The sequence below is a fragment of the Protomyctophum bolini genome (assembly GCF_963924005.1).
Source record: "Protomyctophum bolini genome assembly, chromosome: 3".
NCBI lineage: Eukaryota > Metazoa > Chordata > Actinopteri > Myctophiformes > Myctophidae > Protomyctophum > Protomyctophum bolini.
Window position 1 is genome coordinate 15003131 of NC_137864.1, and position 16136 is coordinate 15019266.

General features: G+C 43.5%; 1 protein-coding gene across 1 annotated transcript in view; it reads left to right on the forward strand.

The window, feature by feature from the left end:
* The window catches only part of cnnm2b (cyclin and CBS domain divalent metal cation transport mediator 2b), a gene marked incomplete at both ends in the record, with an annotated part of 48566 nt that extends 36105 nt beyond the window's left edge, over positions 1-12461 (forward strand). The window contains 7 exons of the mRNA XM_080758108.1: positions 826-969; positions 1967-2104; positions 5043-5212; positions 5295-5388; positions 7426-7488; positions 10534-10712; positions 12180-12461. Coding sequence (XP_080614234.1) covers positions 826-969; positions 1967-2104; positions 5043-5212; positions 5295-5388; positions 7426-7488; positions 10534-10712; positions 12180-12461 — 1070 coding nt within the window. The remainder of the gene's footprint in view (positions 1-825; positions 970-1966; positions 2105-5042; positions 5213-5294; positions 5389-7425; positions 7489-10533; positions 10713-12179) is intronic.
* Between the last annotated feature and the right edge of the window lie 3675 nt (positions 12462-16136).

Sequence of the window (16136 nt, forward strand, 5' to 3'; positions counted from 1 at the left end):
AGCCAGGCCTATCTGCATGCAAACGACTCGCTCCAAGACAATCTGATCACACATCTGAGGCTTCGCCTGGCCCCGCTTGCTCGCTTGGTGAGAATATCGCTGGAGCCGAATGGAAACTTCATTTTGCAGGGGCTAATATTAGCCCGGGCCTCTGGAAAATTCCTTTTAAATGATCACAAGCTGAGAAAAGGCAAAGAATTTGTTTAGCGTTTTGCCTGACTGTATTCTCTGCGTGCACGGCAGAGCTTTCTCTTTTTTTTTTTCCTTTCAGACGCTACAGCACACAGGATGGTCCTGGGAAAGCACACGTGGGGGAGGGGTTGGGTTGGGGGGGTCAGGGGCTGAGGCTAGAACCATAGATGACTGGCTGTCTGGAGGAGTCTGTCTCTTACTCAGTGTCTCTCTCTCTCTGTCTGTCTGTCTGTCTGTCTGTCTCAGTGTCCGTCTGTCTGTCTGTTACATTTACTTATATGTACTAAGTTCTAACACTGAATTGCTTTTTATTAATTTTTTATTGAATACAGAGTCTGCAATCCATAGTACTGCATTCATTTAAATATGCAATAAACGTTTGTTCACAGTGTACAATGTGTACGCATACGCAATACACGTCATAGCATGTGTTGCATTGTGTTTTATTGCCATTTGCCATGCATATCATACAGCCTTTCTTACCAGCCTAATCTTATCTTTGGTGAAATATGGAACTTTGTCACAACATAGCCCCACCGTTATAACCTGTGTGTGTGTGTGTGTGTGTGTGTGTGTGTGTGTGTGTGTGTGTGTGTGTGTGTGTGTGTGTGTGTGCGCATTCATTTTCTTTAGGTAAATCCCACCTGGCCATAGTTCAGAGGGTAAACAATGAGGGCGAAGGGGATCCCTTCTATGAGGTTCTGGGGATTGTCACCCTGGAAGATGTCATCGAGGAAATTATCAAGTCAGAGATTCTGGACGAAACAGACTTGTACAGTAGGTTTTCTCTAGATACATACATGCTCCTTCAAGCTTTCCCAACTAGCCCAGACAGTCAGACACCTGGGTGTGCAGCAGCGTCCGAAAAAAAGCTATCGGATGTCAAAATGTAATAAAACTCTCCTATTTACAATTGCCACACTACATTGTACTGGACTGTTTTAATGTCTGCAAAATTGTATATACTGTACACATACGCACGCACGCACGCACACACACGCACATGCTCACATAACATGAAACCTAATGAACACACTAAAAGAAGTGCCAACCTCCAGTAAGTGGTGCAGGGGTCGGGGGAATCGCTTATAAACTAAATGTCTGGTCTATTAGTGGAAGCGTCATGGCATGTAGACATTGTGCCATTCCGTATGTCACTTGAAAACATACATACAGCTTTAAGTTATGCTAAGAATGTGGTAAGCTAACAATGTAGTGCACCCCCCAACTCTTTTAGTTCTAAGAAGTTCTCCACAGCTTAATTTCCCGAAAAAGCAATATAGGTTAAGGTTACTTCAGTTTAGTCACCCCACAACCCAGGACTACCAACTAGTAGCGTTGTCACAATTTACATAATCGTCTAATAGCAATTATTAGAGATAATCACAATTATTTTGTCATGTTGTCCATGTTGAACATTTTTCACTTTCAAAATAGTCACTTAGTAAGCTGCTGTAGCAGCTATTTCCGCTATCTTTTTAAATGTAAAATGTATATATACCGGTATGCCAGTAAATTCTATATTTCAGTTATTTGTCATATCTGCCCTGTGCACTTTTTTATTTTATGAAGCCCCAAGGCAAACAGAAATATAATTCCTATTCGTTCCAATTTCCAAATGCCAAAAACACAATTAAATCGTTAATCGCAATTATTTGTGTGACAATTAATCGTCAACTTAAATGTGTAATGACAGCCCTACCAACTCCAGTATTCCTGGCTGTGGGCCTTTGTTTTATTATATATTTTGACTTTTTTTCTTTTTGCCCCTCAGCTGACAATAAAAGTAAGAAGAAAATCACCCATCGGGAGAGAAAACAGGACTTCTCAGCCTTCAAACCCAACGACAATGAAATGAAGGTTAAAATATCACCTCAGCTTCTGCTGGCTACCCTACGTTTCCTAGCAACAGGCAAGTGGGCTGCGTTGCTGCTTGACTTCCCCCAGTGTGCCCTCAGTTGTGTGTGTGTGTGTGTGTGTGTGTGTGTGTGTGTGTGTGTGTGTGTGTGTGTGTGTGCGTCCGTGCGTGCATGAGCAAGTTTTGTGTTGTGTTTGTGGGAAGTGGTTGTGGGGAGCAGTGAGTATGTGTGTTGAATGGATATGTGTATCTGTGTGTTGTCAGACTGTGTGTAAGGGAATGATTTGTGTAAGCATTCAACAAGTGTGTGTGCAAGTTTGTGGGTGAGTGGATGTTAACATGTGTGTGTGTGTGTGTGTGTGTGTGTGTGTGTGTGCGCGCGCACGTGCGCGTGCGTATACAGTATTAGCACGTGCACTGCGGGCATGTGTGCTTGCAGGAGGTGCTAGGCCTCTCAGGAACACGGCGCGGGATGTCTGTGTGAACTGCGCGCAGATCTAAAAAACATTGGCAACTATTTGCTTGCATGTCATGAACTAAGAGGTTACGAGTTGCGATCTTAGCCCACAGCTTTAAAAACACCACCCTGTTTGTTTACACTACTTCCTCAATGACATCACTTCCAACGGTTTTGGCCTATGGTGGGGGTTCTCACAGAAGTTGATGTACTTGAGAGTAAAATGTGAAAAATGTCACCCGCTTTCCCTTGGGAAACGGATTTCTGAATGTGGAGTGGCCGACTTCTCCAGTAGCAGCAGTTGATTATTATACCTTCGGCTGCAGTTGGATTTGCTTTAGAACTTTGACCTAGCAGCTAAGCATTGACTAAGAACCCCCTAAAGGCTATTAGGGAGTTTAGTTCCTGGTGGTGGAGCCAGCAGCCAGATGCCACATATCACCGCCATAGATTTGAAGGAGCTGACTGGCCTTGTATGTATTTGAACTTGAACTTGACCAACTTGACATTTTCTACATACTGCCTTCTACCAGTAGACGACTAGGAAACGCTGAAGTGAAATTACTGCCACCGAATCGAAAACTTCATGAAACTGCGCTATGTAACAACTTTTCTTTATGTTTACTTATGTGGCTGGTTAAGACTAAGGTTGGGTTTATGATTTAAGGACTTCGGATATAGTGTTAGGGTTAGTAATAGGGTTAGCTAGTGGGACAACGCGCACGTAGATCTATGCGAGCACGATCTATTTGGTTCTGGTTCTCATTTAGAACACTAGTCGGCTACAAAATCTGATTAGAAAAAGTTACAGGTTGCTCACAATAAAGCAGCTCAAGTCATCTGGCACTAGGCCGTTCATACAGGACAAGTATTATCTATATTTACATTAACATCTGGCTTGACTGAACAAAATACTAGGGCGGAACATTATTAGCACCAATAATAACCTGTCCAGCTTGGCTCAGCATTTATGTCTTCTGAACATGGTTACGCCACTAGAGAAGCAGCTTCTGGTAACACAATTTAATACTTCCAGCGCCAAGAACACATTTTCTGAAACTCGGGTGGAATAGGGCTTGCAATTAAACCTCACACATTAATTATTCGCATGAAAAGATAATCATGCCCGGTGTGTAAAGACCTTTATATATGTTTGCCAGAGGGAAGTTGGGTGGGGAGGGAAAACTTTGGTCAAGGGTGCCTGTCAGCAGGGGTGTTTAACTGTGAGGAACTGTCTATTCTGTGTACGCTACATCTTCCCGGTGAGGCTCCTCACTGGCACAGTGAAAAGAAGCGTCAGGCCATGTGTTTAGGTGGAGGGATGTGTTTTCAGTACTATCCGTAGGACCAACCAGTCAAGAGACCAACCAGTAGGGGTGGCCGGTGACAAGACTATACACAAGTGTGTGGGCAATTTGAGAATTGGCACAGAGGAAAGGGGGAGAAATTGTCAAAACTAAAAACTAAAAAGAGTGAGCACTTAAAGGGACGCTTCACTCTTTTTGCAGAAAGATACATGTTAATGACGTTTAGAAGATTTAGAACACTTTCCTGGGGTCTTTATGTGTGTAATATGTGGTTTTAGATATTTTAGATGTTAGCAGGAACATTGGGCTCACTTACTTCCTGGACTACAGTGCACCAAAGCAATGAAAGCATTATGGAAATTGTAGTCCAGGAAGGAGCCCAGTGTCCATAACATCATGGACACCATAGATAGGAAAAAATAGATGCCTCACTGACCGCTGCAGTTCATTGGAGCGACGTGTCTCCAATGAAGGCAGGAAGTCAAGCAGAAGTGCCATATAGGAAGCGCTGAAGTGACGTCACTCATGCGACTCCTCCATGTCTTTCGCTGTCACTCAAGTGACTACTGGCCAATCACAGCGTCTCAAGGAATCTCGGGAAAATTGTGCCTTCAATTTTGCCCCAGAGCCGGAAGAGGCGTCTACCTTTATATGTCTATGATGGACACTGCTAAAATCTAAAATATCTAAAACCACGTATTTTTACTCTGGAATCAATCCGGAACAAAATCTGAGAAATATTTTGCTAGCTTATATTACCTTGCTCTCGTCTCCATTGTATCGCTAAATAGTCCAAAACCACGGAGAGCGCCCTGGATTAGCACATACGAGGCATTCTTTCTGCCGCGCTAACAGGGAAGCGAACGGGACGCTAATATGAACGAAGAGTGAAGCATACGGTGGCCTTAGAGTCCCACTCAAAAATAAATAAAGGAAAAAATTCAGAATATTATTCTCTCGCCTGATATCATTGAAGATGCACTAGGACGTGTACACACGTCATTGCAACCTGTCGGTTGGATTCCCTAGGATGTGTGGACACGTCGGATGGACAGAACTTGTTAACATATATTTTTTTGCAAAAAGGGTGTCCCTTTAATACTCCTTAGTGAACCTGTGTAAAGTATTTGTGATGTCAACGCAGCACTGTGCTTACAATGCAGCGGTGAGATAGCATTGTTTGAAATGCGTTCTGATGATATTGTTTCGCTTCCTATCTCTTTTCTAGAGGTTGAGCCGTTTGGGCCGGTGCAGATGTCAGAAAGGATCCTCCTGCGTCTGTTAAAGCACCCCAACGTCATCCAGGATCTGAAGTACGACGAGAAGAACAAGCGGGCTCCTGAACATTACCTCTTCCACAGGAACAAGCCTGTTGACTATTTCATACTCATCCTCCAGGTGTGTGGATTGTGGACATCACGCAGGTTGTCAGAAATAAAACACGACGAGAAAGATTGTATAATAATCACTTGTCCCATAGGGAAAGGTGGAGGTGGAGGCTGGGAAAGAGGGAATGAGGTTCGAAGCAGGGCCTTTCTCCTCCTACGGGATGTTGGCGCTCACATCTTCACCAGGTAAAGGCATCTACCTTCCCGTCATTCATAGTCTGTCTATAGAAAGACTGCATTCAAGATTGTATCAAAGTCATACGATTTTTCACACACGTTACCGCAGTGAAATTTGTTCTCCGCATTTGACCCATCTCTTGGAGTGGTGAGCCGCAGCCAAGGAGCGGTGAGGTGTCAAAACCAGCGCATGTTAGCGCAACTTTCGTTCAACTTTGACCCCTCTATCACATGGAACTATTTTTTGGGAGTAGGCCCCTAGTGATATGGACACAAAAAACATAGTTCCGAGTGATAGAGGGGTGAAAAATGAACAAAAGTTACACTTATTTTAGAAAATAGGTCAACAATACAAATGACGTTAGTTTTGTGGATTAATTTACTTTTACTGCGTGGCCCCCTGTGCCCTCCACAAAATGACCGGAACTACTTAATACAGTATTTCACCAAAACCAGAGCAGAACTCCCACCACGGGACTCGGGCAATCAATTAATACAGTTGCAACCACTATATTAATGGCAAGTATTTCATACAGCTTAAGTTACAAAAAATCTGAACTATCCCTTTAACAGGCATCCTGTAGTAGTAGTGCACATCCCAGTAGCCCATGTGCAAGTGTGTGCCAGTAATTCCAAAGAAACAGGACAGAACATATGGGGGTCAGGCTTGGATGTGGAGCCTGATGGCTACTGGCACAAAGGACCGTCCAAGTCGCTTTGTGGCATAAATCTCTGGCTCCTCATTCCCACTAGCACATCATAGAGGGAATGAGAGGGGTTCTCCAGGATAGCGTCCAGCTACGTCCTCATGCTTCCCGCCCGCAACCACCTCCAGACTGTCCAGGCTTCACCAGCAGCTTAGTTTGTTGGCAACAGACCACAGCAAAGAACAGTTTGCTCTGTCCCTTCCTGTACTAGAGGGCCACAGTCCACAGAGTTGTCAGTCCAGCCCAGTGTGTACTCCCAAGTAACTTGTGCACATACAAAGAGCACAAAGAGGTCTTATATAGGGGGAAAGGAGCAGTCCACCATAATGATTTATTTTCATAATCGGATGGAGATAAAGCACAGACGATTACAGACGGACAGCATTCAGAACCAGGGATAACGTGAATGCATATGTCGTCACACAATCTCGAGCGTTTACGGGACAAAGTATGAATTAGGCTTAAATGGCTGCGACAGAAGCTGGCTCATCTATGGATAGCACCACATGGTCTGATGTGACCCAGATCAGACGCTGTTATTCAGGTTAGCACTTTGGTTGGCTGCGTCACCAAGGCAGCAAAGATATCGTGTATTTCTTTCACCTCCACTTGTGGTTCCTCCACGATGCGATACCATGCAAATAAAGTGCTACAGGGATAGGATGACAATGGCTACTTTCTGCGCCGGTCAACACATCCAGAGCAAAGCCTCTCTCTGGGAGTGAGTGGTCCCGCAGTGAGAACTTGAAGTACCAAGCATCTTATTAGAAATGTAGTGGGAGTCCTTGGCACTGCGCTGACATGGCATCTCTTCTCTGACAATGCTGTCACACAGTAATGTCCTTTATTCTGCAGAGCCCCCACAGCTACTCATTCATAAACTGCATGCAGCTATTTGGTTGAATGGGATGTCAGAGACGCCTGCTGGCCAAAGGGTAGAATTACACCAGTTTCACTAGTCGATTGGCCTTGCTGTGCACGGAGGGGTGATTACAGCAGCACTGCAGTACAACAACAGCTTAATATTCTGGTGTGAAGTGCAAAAGACGGAGCATGATTCAGTCAGTGGTAGTTCACAAAAGACGGAGCATGATTCAGTGGTCGTTCACAAGCCATTGGGTATTGTTTGACTTTATCATACAGTTACAGTCAATGGTAGTTCAGCAGATTGGTAAGTACTGTCATATTCAAATTCAATGCAGCCGTTTTGGGCGTGCTATAACGTCTTTAACAACAACCCCAGATTATTTTTTCTGCATAATTATTCCTCACCTGTGGTGACAGACTTTTCCCCTCCCGTCCCCTCCCCTCATGTGTTTCTTCACCTCTCTCCTTCCAGTCCCTCTGTCTCTGTCTCGCACATTTGTTGTCAGTAGGGCTGAGTCATTAGCAGGATCTCCAGGTAATGTACCCTTGTCTTCCTCATTTTCTTCACTGATTGGCTGTGTCCCAATCACTCACTACTACTGCACTATGTAGTGCACTATACTGTATAGTCATTACTCCATTCTATTTGGTGTCAGAAGAATGTATAGTGAGTAGTATATCATCTATAGTGAATCACGTTTGTATCCCACAATGTCTTGTGAAAAGTAGGGTACAATATTTTTTTTCCTGCATTTTGCAGATGAGTTCACTACATAGTACTCTAAATAGAATTCCCTGCATAGGGAGTAGGGAGTAGTGACTGAGTGAGTCGGACACAGCCCTTGTCTATTTATCCCATCCCTCCTTTCAGCTAACACCAATGCAGCATGTTTTGTCGCATAACAAGCACACTTAAACTTGTCATGCTTTTAACATCCACAAACGACATTTGTGTTGTTTTTTATTTTCTTTCTTTTGTTTGCTTCTCATTCTCTGTGTTTGCTTGGTGCTGCTGACTTGAGTTTGAGGTGACTTCATGACCGTTAAGTGAGTGCAAGTGTGAAAACATTAACAGTTGCTCAAAAGCATGTATATATACACAGCACTGTATATTTATGAAAAAGACAGGGAAGGGAAGGGAAGAGAAGAGAAGTGGAAAAAGTGAAAGAAATTGAGACGGTTTCAGACTTAACACCTTCTTCTCCAGAGCCATTAGTCAAGTGGGTGAATGGTGTTGGAGACTGGAGGCCCCCTTAACCCTCAAACTACATAAACAAGACCTACAGTTACAAACCCCCCCTCCAGACAACCACAGTGTTGTCGCATCCATGTGCATTCACATTCTCCACCCCTTCAAATCGATAAATTAACTAGTGCTGAAGATCAAGAAAATATCTCATTTCTGAATCTGAAGTATTGTGCAGCACTAGTTGGCTGTCCAATTCATTTGAGTTACTCTTACGTTTTTGCTACAAGAGAGATACTTTAAGAGAGGTTTAAGTCAAGGCAGCACTTTGATGTTGTCTGTTTAAAGCCACAGTAGTTGGATCCAAGTGCCACATTTTTAATGTACCGTAGTAATGTCCAGCAACTACAGACTAAAGACAAAAAGACTAAAGAAAAAATGAGAATCGTGGTTGAATCGTGATCTCAATTCTTGTGGAGGACAATCGAGATCCACATTTGAGCAATAATTGTGCAGCACTAAAATTAACATTGAGGATTTGACTGTGTCTATGAATGTTGTATTACCATTCAGCATTCACAGACTAATGTGGAGTGTTCACTTAAAGTCAGAAAGTGTAAAAATGGACCCTGACGGGTGAGTTTCAATTAACACTTCAGCGTTTGTTTTTCGGCTACTCTACCTCATGTGACCCGCAGTGCAGCGCTTACTTGTTCTTTCTGCAGGTGGCCCCCACTATTTGTATGAGGAGAGAACACGTCTGACTGTGCATGTGCACGTGCAGATAGGTCCAGTCATGTCGTCGCTCCCCCCCTCACGCACACACAGGCACACACACACACACACACACACACACACACACACCATAGTATTGCTGTATTGCCCCTCTAAAGTGGAGTACTAATGCACAGAGTTCACATGCCAGGTCTTTGGCTGACTGCGTCTGGTCTGCATGCATGCCTATAGAGGTCACACGTACACACACACACACACACACACACACACACACACACACACACGCATGGCTATGCTCGCACACACACACACACACACACACACACACACACACACACACACACACACACACGTACGTTCTCTCTCAAACATGGGATTACATACATTCCAGTCAGAATAGTAGCATTAGCCTGCCCAAGCCTTTTCCACTTTGTTGTGTATAATTTTCTACTAGGCTTCTTTAAGAAGTGGAAAACATAATCTTGCTTTAATTAAAACAAAACAAAAAAGAACAAGTAATCTATTCGGGGGCCGACAGCATCGCTGGAGACCACCGACTCATTACCCCACTCTAAAGAACCCAAATAGATTAAGTTTAACAGCAAGAAACTATACTTGTTATCTGATGTCTAACTTGGAACAATGTCAATTACATTCACTAGTGCTCTGATGTAACAACCCTTTGGGGCTAAGGAAGCAGTTATGTACAAAACCTGCCGTGGAATGTTACGGGTAATTCAACACCTGGTGAGAAGCTAATCTTGTGCACCGCTGGACAATGTGACAATGACATGTGACAATGACCACAGGTTGTTGACACGCCATACTGTTTTCCTGTAATTGCCTTCACAAATTTGTGCCGCAGGGCTCATTCTTACAAAAAACGCCATATATCATGAGTGCAACTAGCCAACTACTAATACCCAAAGTGGTGAGGGGCCTCTGTAAAGCGCACCTCCAAAACCGCTCTCACTTCTGCCCATAGGGGGCACCACAAATGTGAACAGTGAGTCACACCATCTGTCATACAAAATATTTCATACACAGCTAGTACACCCCACAACTGACACAGCCCTGGGAAGGCAACCTGGCCTGGCGTAGATCTGTGCTCCAAGGAGCACACTTTTGTAGTTGTTTAGTCACAGCTTCAGCCATATAATACACAAAAAGATGATTTCTCCCTCTTAAACCCCAGGGGGGTCCAGGGGGGGAAATCAAAAACATCAAAGTTGGAACCTGAGACCAATTGGGTCTCCATTTACCCGCTGAGAGCTGTTCATGAGGTGGACAGCCGCTGCCCATAGGCCGGCAGGGGATTGGGGCTTAAGAGGTTTAATGGTTTTATTGTTTTGCTTATTTTGTTTGAAAGTCTAAAAATTGACCCTTGCAGGCGCAGCAGGGGCGAGGTCAATTCCGACTGACTTCCCGCGAGACTGACCGACATCTCGCGAGAGTCCGGAAAATTTACCTAGCCCTCTCTCGACACACAAACTGTTCCAGTTCCAGTGTGTGCGCATGCACGTGTGCATGCATGTGTATGTGTCCTTTCCTGTAAAGTAGGAACAACCACAAAAAAGAGTGATAACTCAGACTTCATCAAGCCCATCCACAATGTGCTTCATGTGTTTAAATGAAAAGCCTCTTGTATTCTCCTTACAGAGAATAAGTCTCCACCGCGACCGTTTGGACTCAACCACTCAGACTCTGTGAATAGAAGTGATCGGATAGATGCCATCACCCCAACCCTGGCCAGCAGTAACAACCAACTCAATGCCTTTCTGCAGATCTATGTGCCTGACTACTCAGTCAAGGCCGGCTCAGACCTACAGTATATAAAGGTATCTCTCTCTCTCTCACACCCACGCACGCACGCACAAACACACACGCACGCACGCACGCATACACACACACACACACACACACACACACACACACACACACACACACACACACACACACACACACACACGTTTGTCATCATTGTGGGGGTGTCAGAAGCAGTGTTAAATGGGGAAATGGTGCTTTTATATAGTATCCAAAATGGAAGCACGCTCATCTAAAAGTACAAGTACATACAGCAAGAAGGTAGGATGTCCGCACACCGTTCTTAAGCTCCCAGTAGTCTTTTATTAATTAATTGTATTAATAAAATACTACTGGGAGCTTAAGAACGGTGTGCAGACATACCTTCTTTCTGCATTTATAGTGCCTTAATTAATTCAAGGTTCTTTACATTCACACACAGACAGTGGAGGACACCATGCAAAGCAACAACCTGATCATCAGAAGCAATTAGGAGTTCAGTGTCTTGAGCACTGCTACTACTGCTCCCAGTTTTGGGGAAGCTACTTTGAGAATGTAGTTAACTAAGCTACCAAATACTGTACACTAGAAATATCTACACTACATCAAAGTTTAGAGAGAACTAGTTGAGCCAAGCTATAAAGCTACATTAAAAATGCACACAAGTATAGTCGCCGCCTGTGATATTGAGACCAATCTGAGAACCCATCGTCAAACGCGCCCTCTTTTCCGTTGAATTGACGGAGTCAATTCCTTTGGATTGTTCACCCCATCACTGGTCAGAAATCTTTCTTAAAAGATGCGACTTTGCCAAACCTTACCCAACCCTTAACCTCAAAATCCTAATCCCTAAACCTAAAGCGTATATAAACTTGGGGTCCCTTAATGGCACTTGTAGATAACTTACAGTTTGATACTGTTCCGGACTGATTAAGTTTAAGCATGAAGAATACACGGCTATAGTATGTCTATGTGAGAAAAGCTGTGTGTGCGTGTTCAATGCATGTCTTGCTCTGTTGGGTGACCAATACAAGCCATGTTGAGTTTTGTTGTGATTTGTGTTAGTGGACCATTACTATTTTTTCTATCTGCTCGTTAGTTGTTTTTGTTTTGTTTTTTGTGTTTGAATAACCGTATTCAATTTGTCGATACTTTTGAAGTTTTGATACTTCTTTGTGTATGTCCTGTCATTACAGTAATTTGTATGTCAATATATTATTGCCATTCTCTTCTGTCCTGTCTGGGGGGGAACATAGTCTCCGGCCTGCCCTACGGTGGAGACAATAAAAGACACACAAAACAAACTTGGTGCATTTACTTATGCACCAAGCTACCTTCATTCCCCGGTCTACACCTGATGCTATCATCCATTCTACAATACTACCAGTGTTAATATCAACCGTTTAGTTCGATCATCATCAACAACAGTATGACATAAACATACATCCAACATATCTTTCCGGTTGACCGTACGGTAAACACAATGTCTGACGTTCCCACAGGTCACACGTCAGCAGTACCAGAACGCGCTCATGGTGTCGCGCATGGACAAGACGCCACAGTCCACGGACAGCGAGTTCACCAAGATCGAGCTCACGCTGACGGAGCTCCACGACGAAGGAGCGGAGACGCCCACCGTCGTGACCACCGTCTGCACGGGGAGCGTCACCTCAGCCGTCGTGACAGCGGTCGCCAACGAGTCGTCCCACCTGCTCAACCAGCAGCAGAACTGTGTGGGCCTTAGCAGAAGTAACCACAGTGCCCACAACGAGGGACCCGTCTAGCCACCGCAGAGCCCCGGTGGACATCGGGAGGACAGGAGGAGAGGACAGACCCGGTCGAGCCCTCATTCAGTGGGCCTATACAGCCAACACCTGCATGCCCGCCTCCCACCCACGCCCCCCCTACCCCCACCCAGAAGCTCCAGCCCGTCTTGTTGACAAACATGGAGGGATGGGTGAGGATGGAGATTAGGGAAACTCGAACCAACAGCCCCCCCCCCCGCCCCCCATCCCCCCAGCCTGTGAGGACCTTTAAGGGAGTGTTGGGGGTCCTGGGTTCATCTCTACCTGAACCCCTTGTTTGTACTGCACTCTCTTACAGAGGGTGCGCTTGGACAACACTTATACTGAGCTTCATTGTTTGGGACAATCGATCCACTTCCATAGTGGAGAGTTGGACCAGCTGGACAACAGTGTGAATGCGAGTCCAAACCCTTCCCCCGATATGCTCACTGACACACACACACACACACACACACACACACACACACTCACACACACACACACACACACACACACACACACACACACACACACACACACACACACACACACACACACACTCACACACGTTCAAAAACATTACTCCCCATCAGTGCGTTTTTCAGGGAGGCTCAGTTGACTGTTAAAACCCAACTCGAAACACTCAAATCAGGCACCCGTACAAGCAGACAAGCAATGGTTGGTCAAAGACTGTACCGGATACCGCTTTGAAAGAAACCATGAACCAAGAATGTTTTCCTGTATTTATTTATTTTATAAAGAAATGTATGTATATATGTATGTGTGGAGACAGATATGACAAAATGGCCTGCAAAACATGCATGAGCATGACTGCAGATTTTTGTGTGGGGTACACGTGTCATATCAAAAAGACATGCTACATATATATACTGTAGAGATGCACAAGCATTCATGTATATGAATAGGTGAGGGTCCTTTACAGATGTACATTACAGATCTTGTTATTTTTACTATTATCCTAAATCAGGCTTATGGTACAATATCTTTTTCACCTTTTTAAAAAAAAGAATCACACTATTGCCTTTAAGATAAATCATATAATTAATTATTTTAACAAAGTGCAATGAACCACAATTTATTTAAAAGATGATTATGAATAATAATAATAATTAAAAAAAATCACTGTATTATAAATTGACAGATATATTTGTACGGATGTACTGTATGTATGTGTGTATTTGTTTTGTTTTCTGTTTTTTTGAAAAGCTGCAACAGTCCACAAGCAAAATTGTCCTTGTGTTTCTCTCTCACACTCTCTCACACTCTCACTCTCTCTCACTCTCTCTCCCTCTCTCCCTCCTCTCTCTATATCTCTCACTCTCTCTCTCTCTCTCTCTCACACACACTCTCTCCCTCTCTCTCTCTCTCTCCCTCCATCTCTCCATCTCTCCATCTCTCTCTCTCTCTCTCTCTTCATCCTCTCATGCTGTATGTATGAGCATACACCCTTTGACCTCAAACACAGCTTCAGTTATGCTTTTGATATGGGAGTTTTGGCCCCTAACAAATTATTTAGACAAGTCTGTGCTACTGTTCAGGGGATTAGGGAGGGCGGTTGTGTTGAAAGTGCCGACTCGGCACCAATGAATGTGGAGTTACACCTGACTTATACTTCTGTACGCTGCAGGTGTCTTGCACCTGAAAATGTAACAATCTACAAGCTCACGATGGCGAGCTTGTAGATCGCCTTTTTGCCAGTGCGAGACGCGATGCGCAACTAAGCATAGATCAGGCTTTAATATGTTTCTTATTTTTACCAATTTTACAGATAATCAAACGTGATAATTGCACAGTATTAATGACCTCATCTAACATGTTGAGCATCATCAACTTCACAAAAAGCAACCTCGACATTAAATATGTCCACAAATGACACAGAGCTCGTTTCCCACTGTGTGTGTGTGTGTGTGTGTGTGTGTGTGTGTGTGTGTGTGTGTGTGTGTGTGTGTGTGTGTGTGTGCGGCTGTGTGTGTGTGTGTGTGTGTGTGTGTGTGTGTGTGTGTGTGTGTGTGTGTGTGTGTGTGTGTGTGTGCGGCTGTGCGCGTGTGCTTAGTTTCAGGTGGTGCGTGTGCCATACAGTATGTTGTGTGGAAATGTGTGCGTGTGTGTCAGGCTTCCTTCAATCACGTCCAGCTCATGTTGAGCTTACATGTAGACTTAAAGGCTATTTTCTACAGAGCTTGCATAGACTGGCCATTCGTTCAGTAGCCTATAGGCTGACTTATTTAACACCAGATAATGTGACTGAAACAGGACTTAAAGCATTCACTCCGATTGGTAAACGCATCATAATTCTGGCTTGAATAATAGTAAATCCTAAGGAAATCTGTAATAACTTCAAAGTATCGCTCTTTGCAGGTGTACTGTATAAAGATAGGCAACTATTAAAGAAGAGACTTACTGTTTTATCTTAAATAGATATGTATGCATGTTAATTTCTTTCACAATGAAATTATTCTTGAAATATGTTTTGACAATAATTTCCACATTGTTATTACCTCAGACAAAAGACAGAAATGGGTTTTAAAATCTATGCTAACGCTTGACAATTACCTGTGGTATTTGTGATTCCTATTTTAGCACAATATTCTGTTTACTTCATACCTGTAGCAGCATAGATCCTAACTTTAGCATTTGACTTCTTGTTTTCTTTTGTTTTTAATTGGAGTTACAAGCTCCGAAACATGCGAGTGCTGTAAGAAGTTTTGAAATATATTCCATAGATGCAGCCTGTTAACATTATGTACATTGAGGGAGTTTTCCTGTCACAATATTTGTAGTAGCAACGTCATACGGTTGGGATTTCTCATTATTTTTATATGTGATTGCATTTAAATGGTAGTGCAATTTAAAACCCACTGGTGGTCACTGTTTCCACATGTCAGTGTGTGTGACAGCTGTTGACAGCATCCATGGACGAGCAATCGTTCCATTGATGACAGTGACCTTGTTGAATATCCAGAAATAATAATATGCATAGACTATGTTTGCAGTTATGTTTGCTATTATTTGTTTTTTTGTTTTTTACTGTGTCATGTTCCTCTGCATCAGGTGAACTCTGCTCTGCAGGGACAATCATTCCAGAGATAAGCAATGAATGATGATGTTCGATTGTAGTCGTATTTCACTTCATACTCCAATTCTCTTGCTGGAACGTAGTGCCAGGCATAACAACAAAAAACATACATTAACAGATGACAATTCTAAAGTCTCAAAACAAAGAGAGAAATAAATAAAAAGGTGGGTTTATAAAACTAACTGAAACCCTGACTTGTCCATTGTACAGATCATCACACACAGTTAATATTGTCATGGTGGTAATTCAATGTGAGTGATGCCCATCACACAACACACACACACACACACACAAGTACACAGTCCATCCTCAGCCCATATGCACATTACTGACAAATCTCAATCTTTTGCTGTGTGGAAGAAGCTTTTTTAGGCTTGCTGCTTAGATGTGCTTTCCATTCTGTTAATATTGTGGTTTCTTGTCCAACCCAAATGCTGCTACTGTAATGCACGCCGGTCATTAATGCCACCATCGTATTCCTACAACTCGAAGACAATATTCCGTTTGCCTCCTTCAACTGGTGGTACAATAAAAAGTGAATGATTAACACAAAGATAACTGGTGATGGAGTAACATGA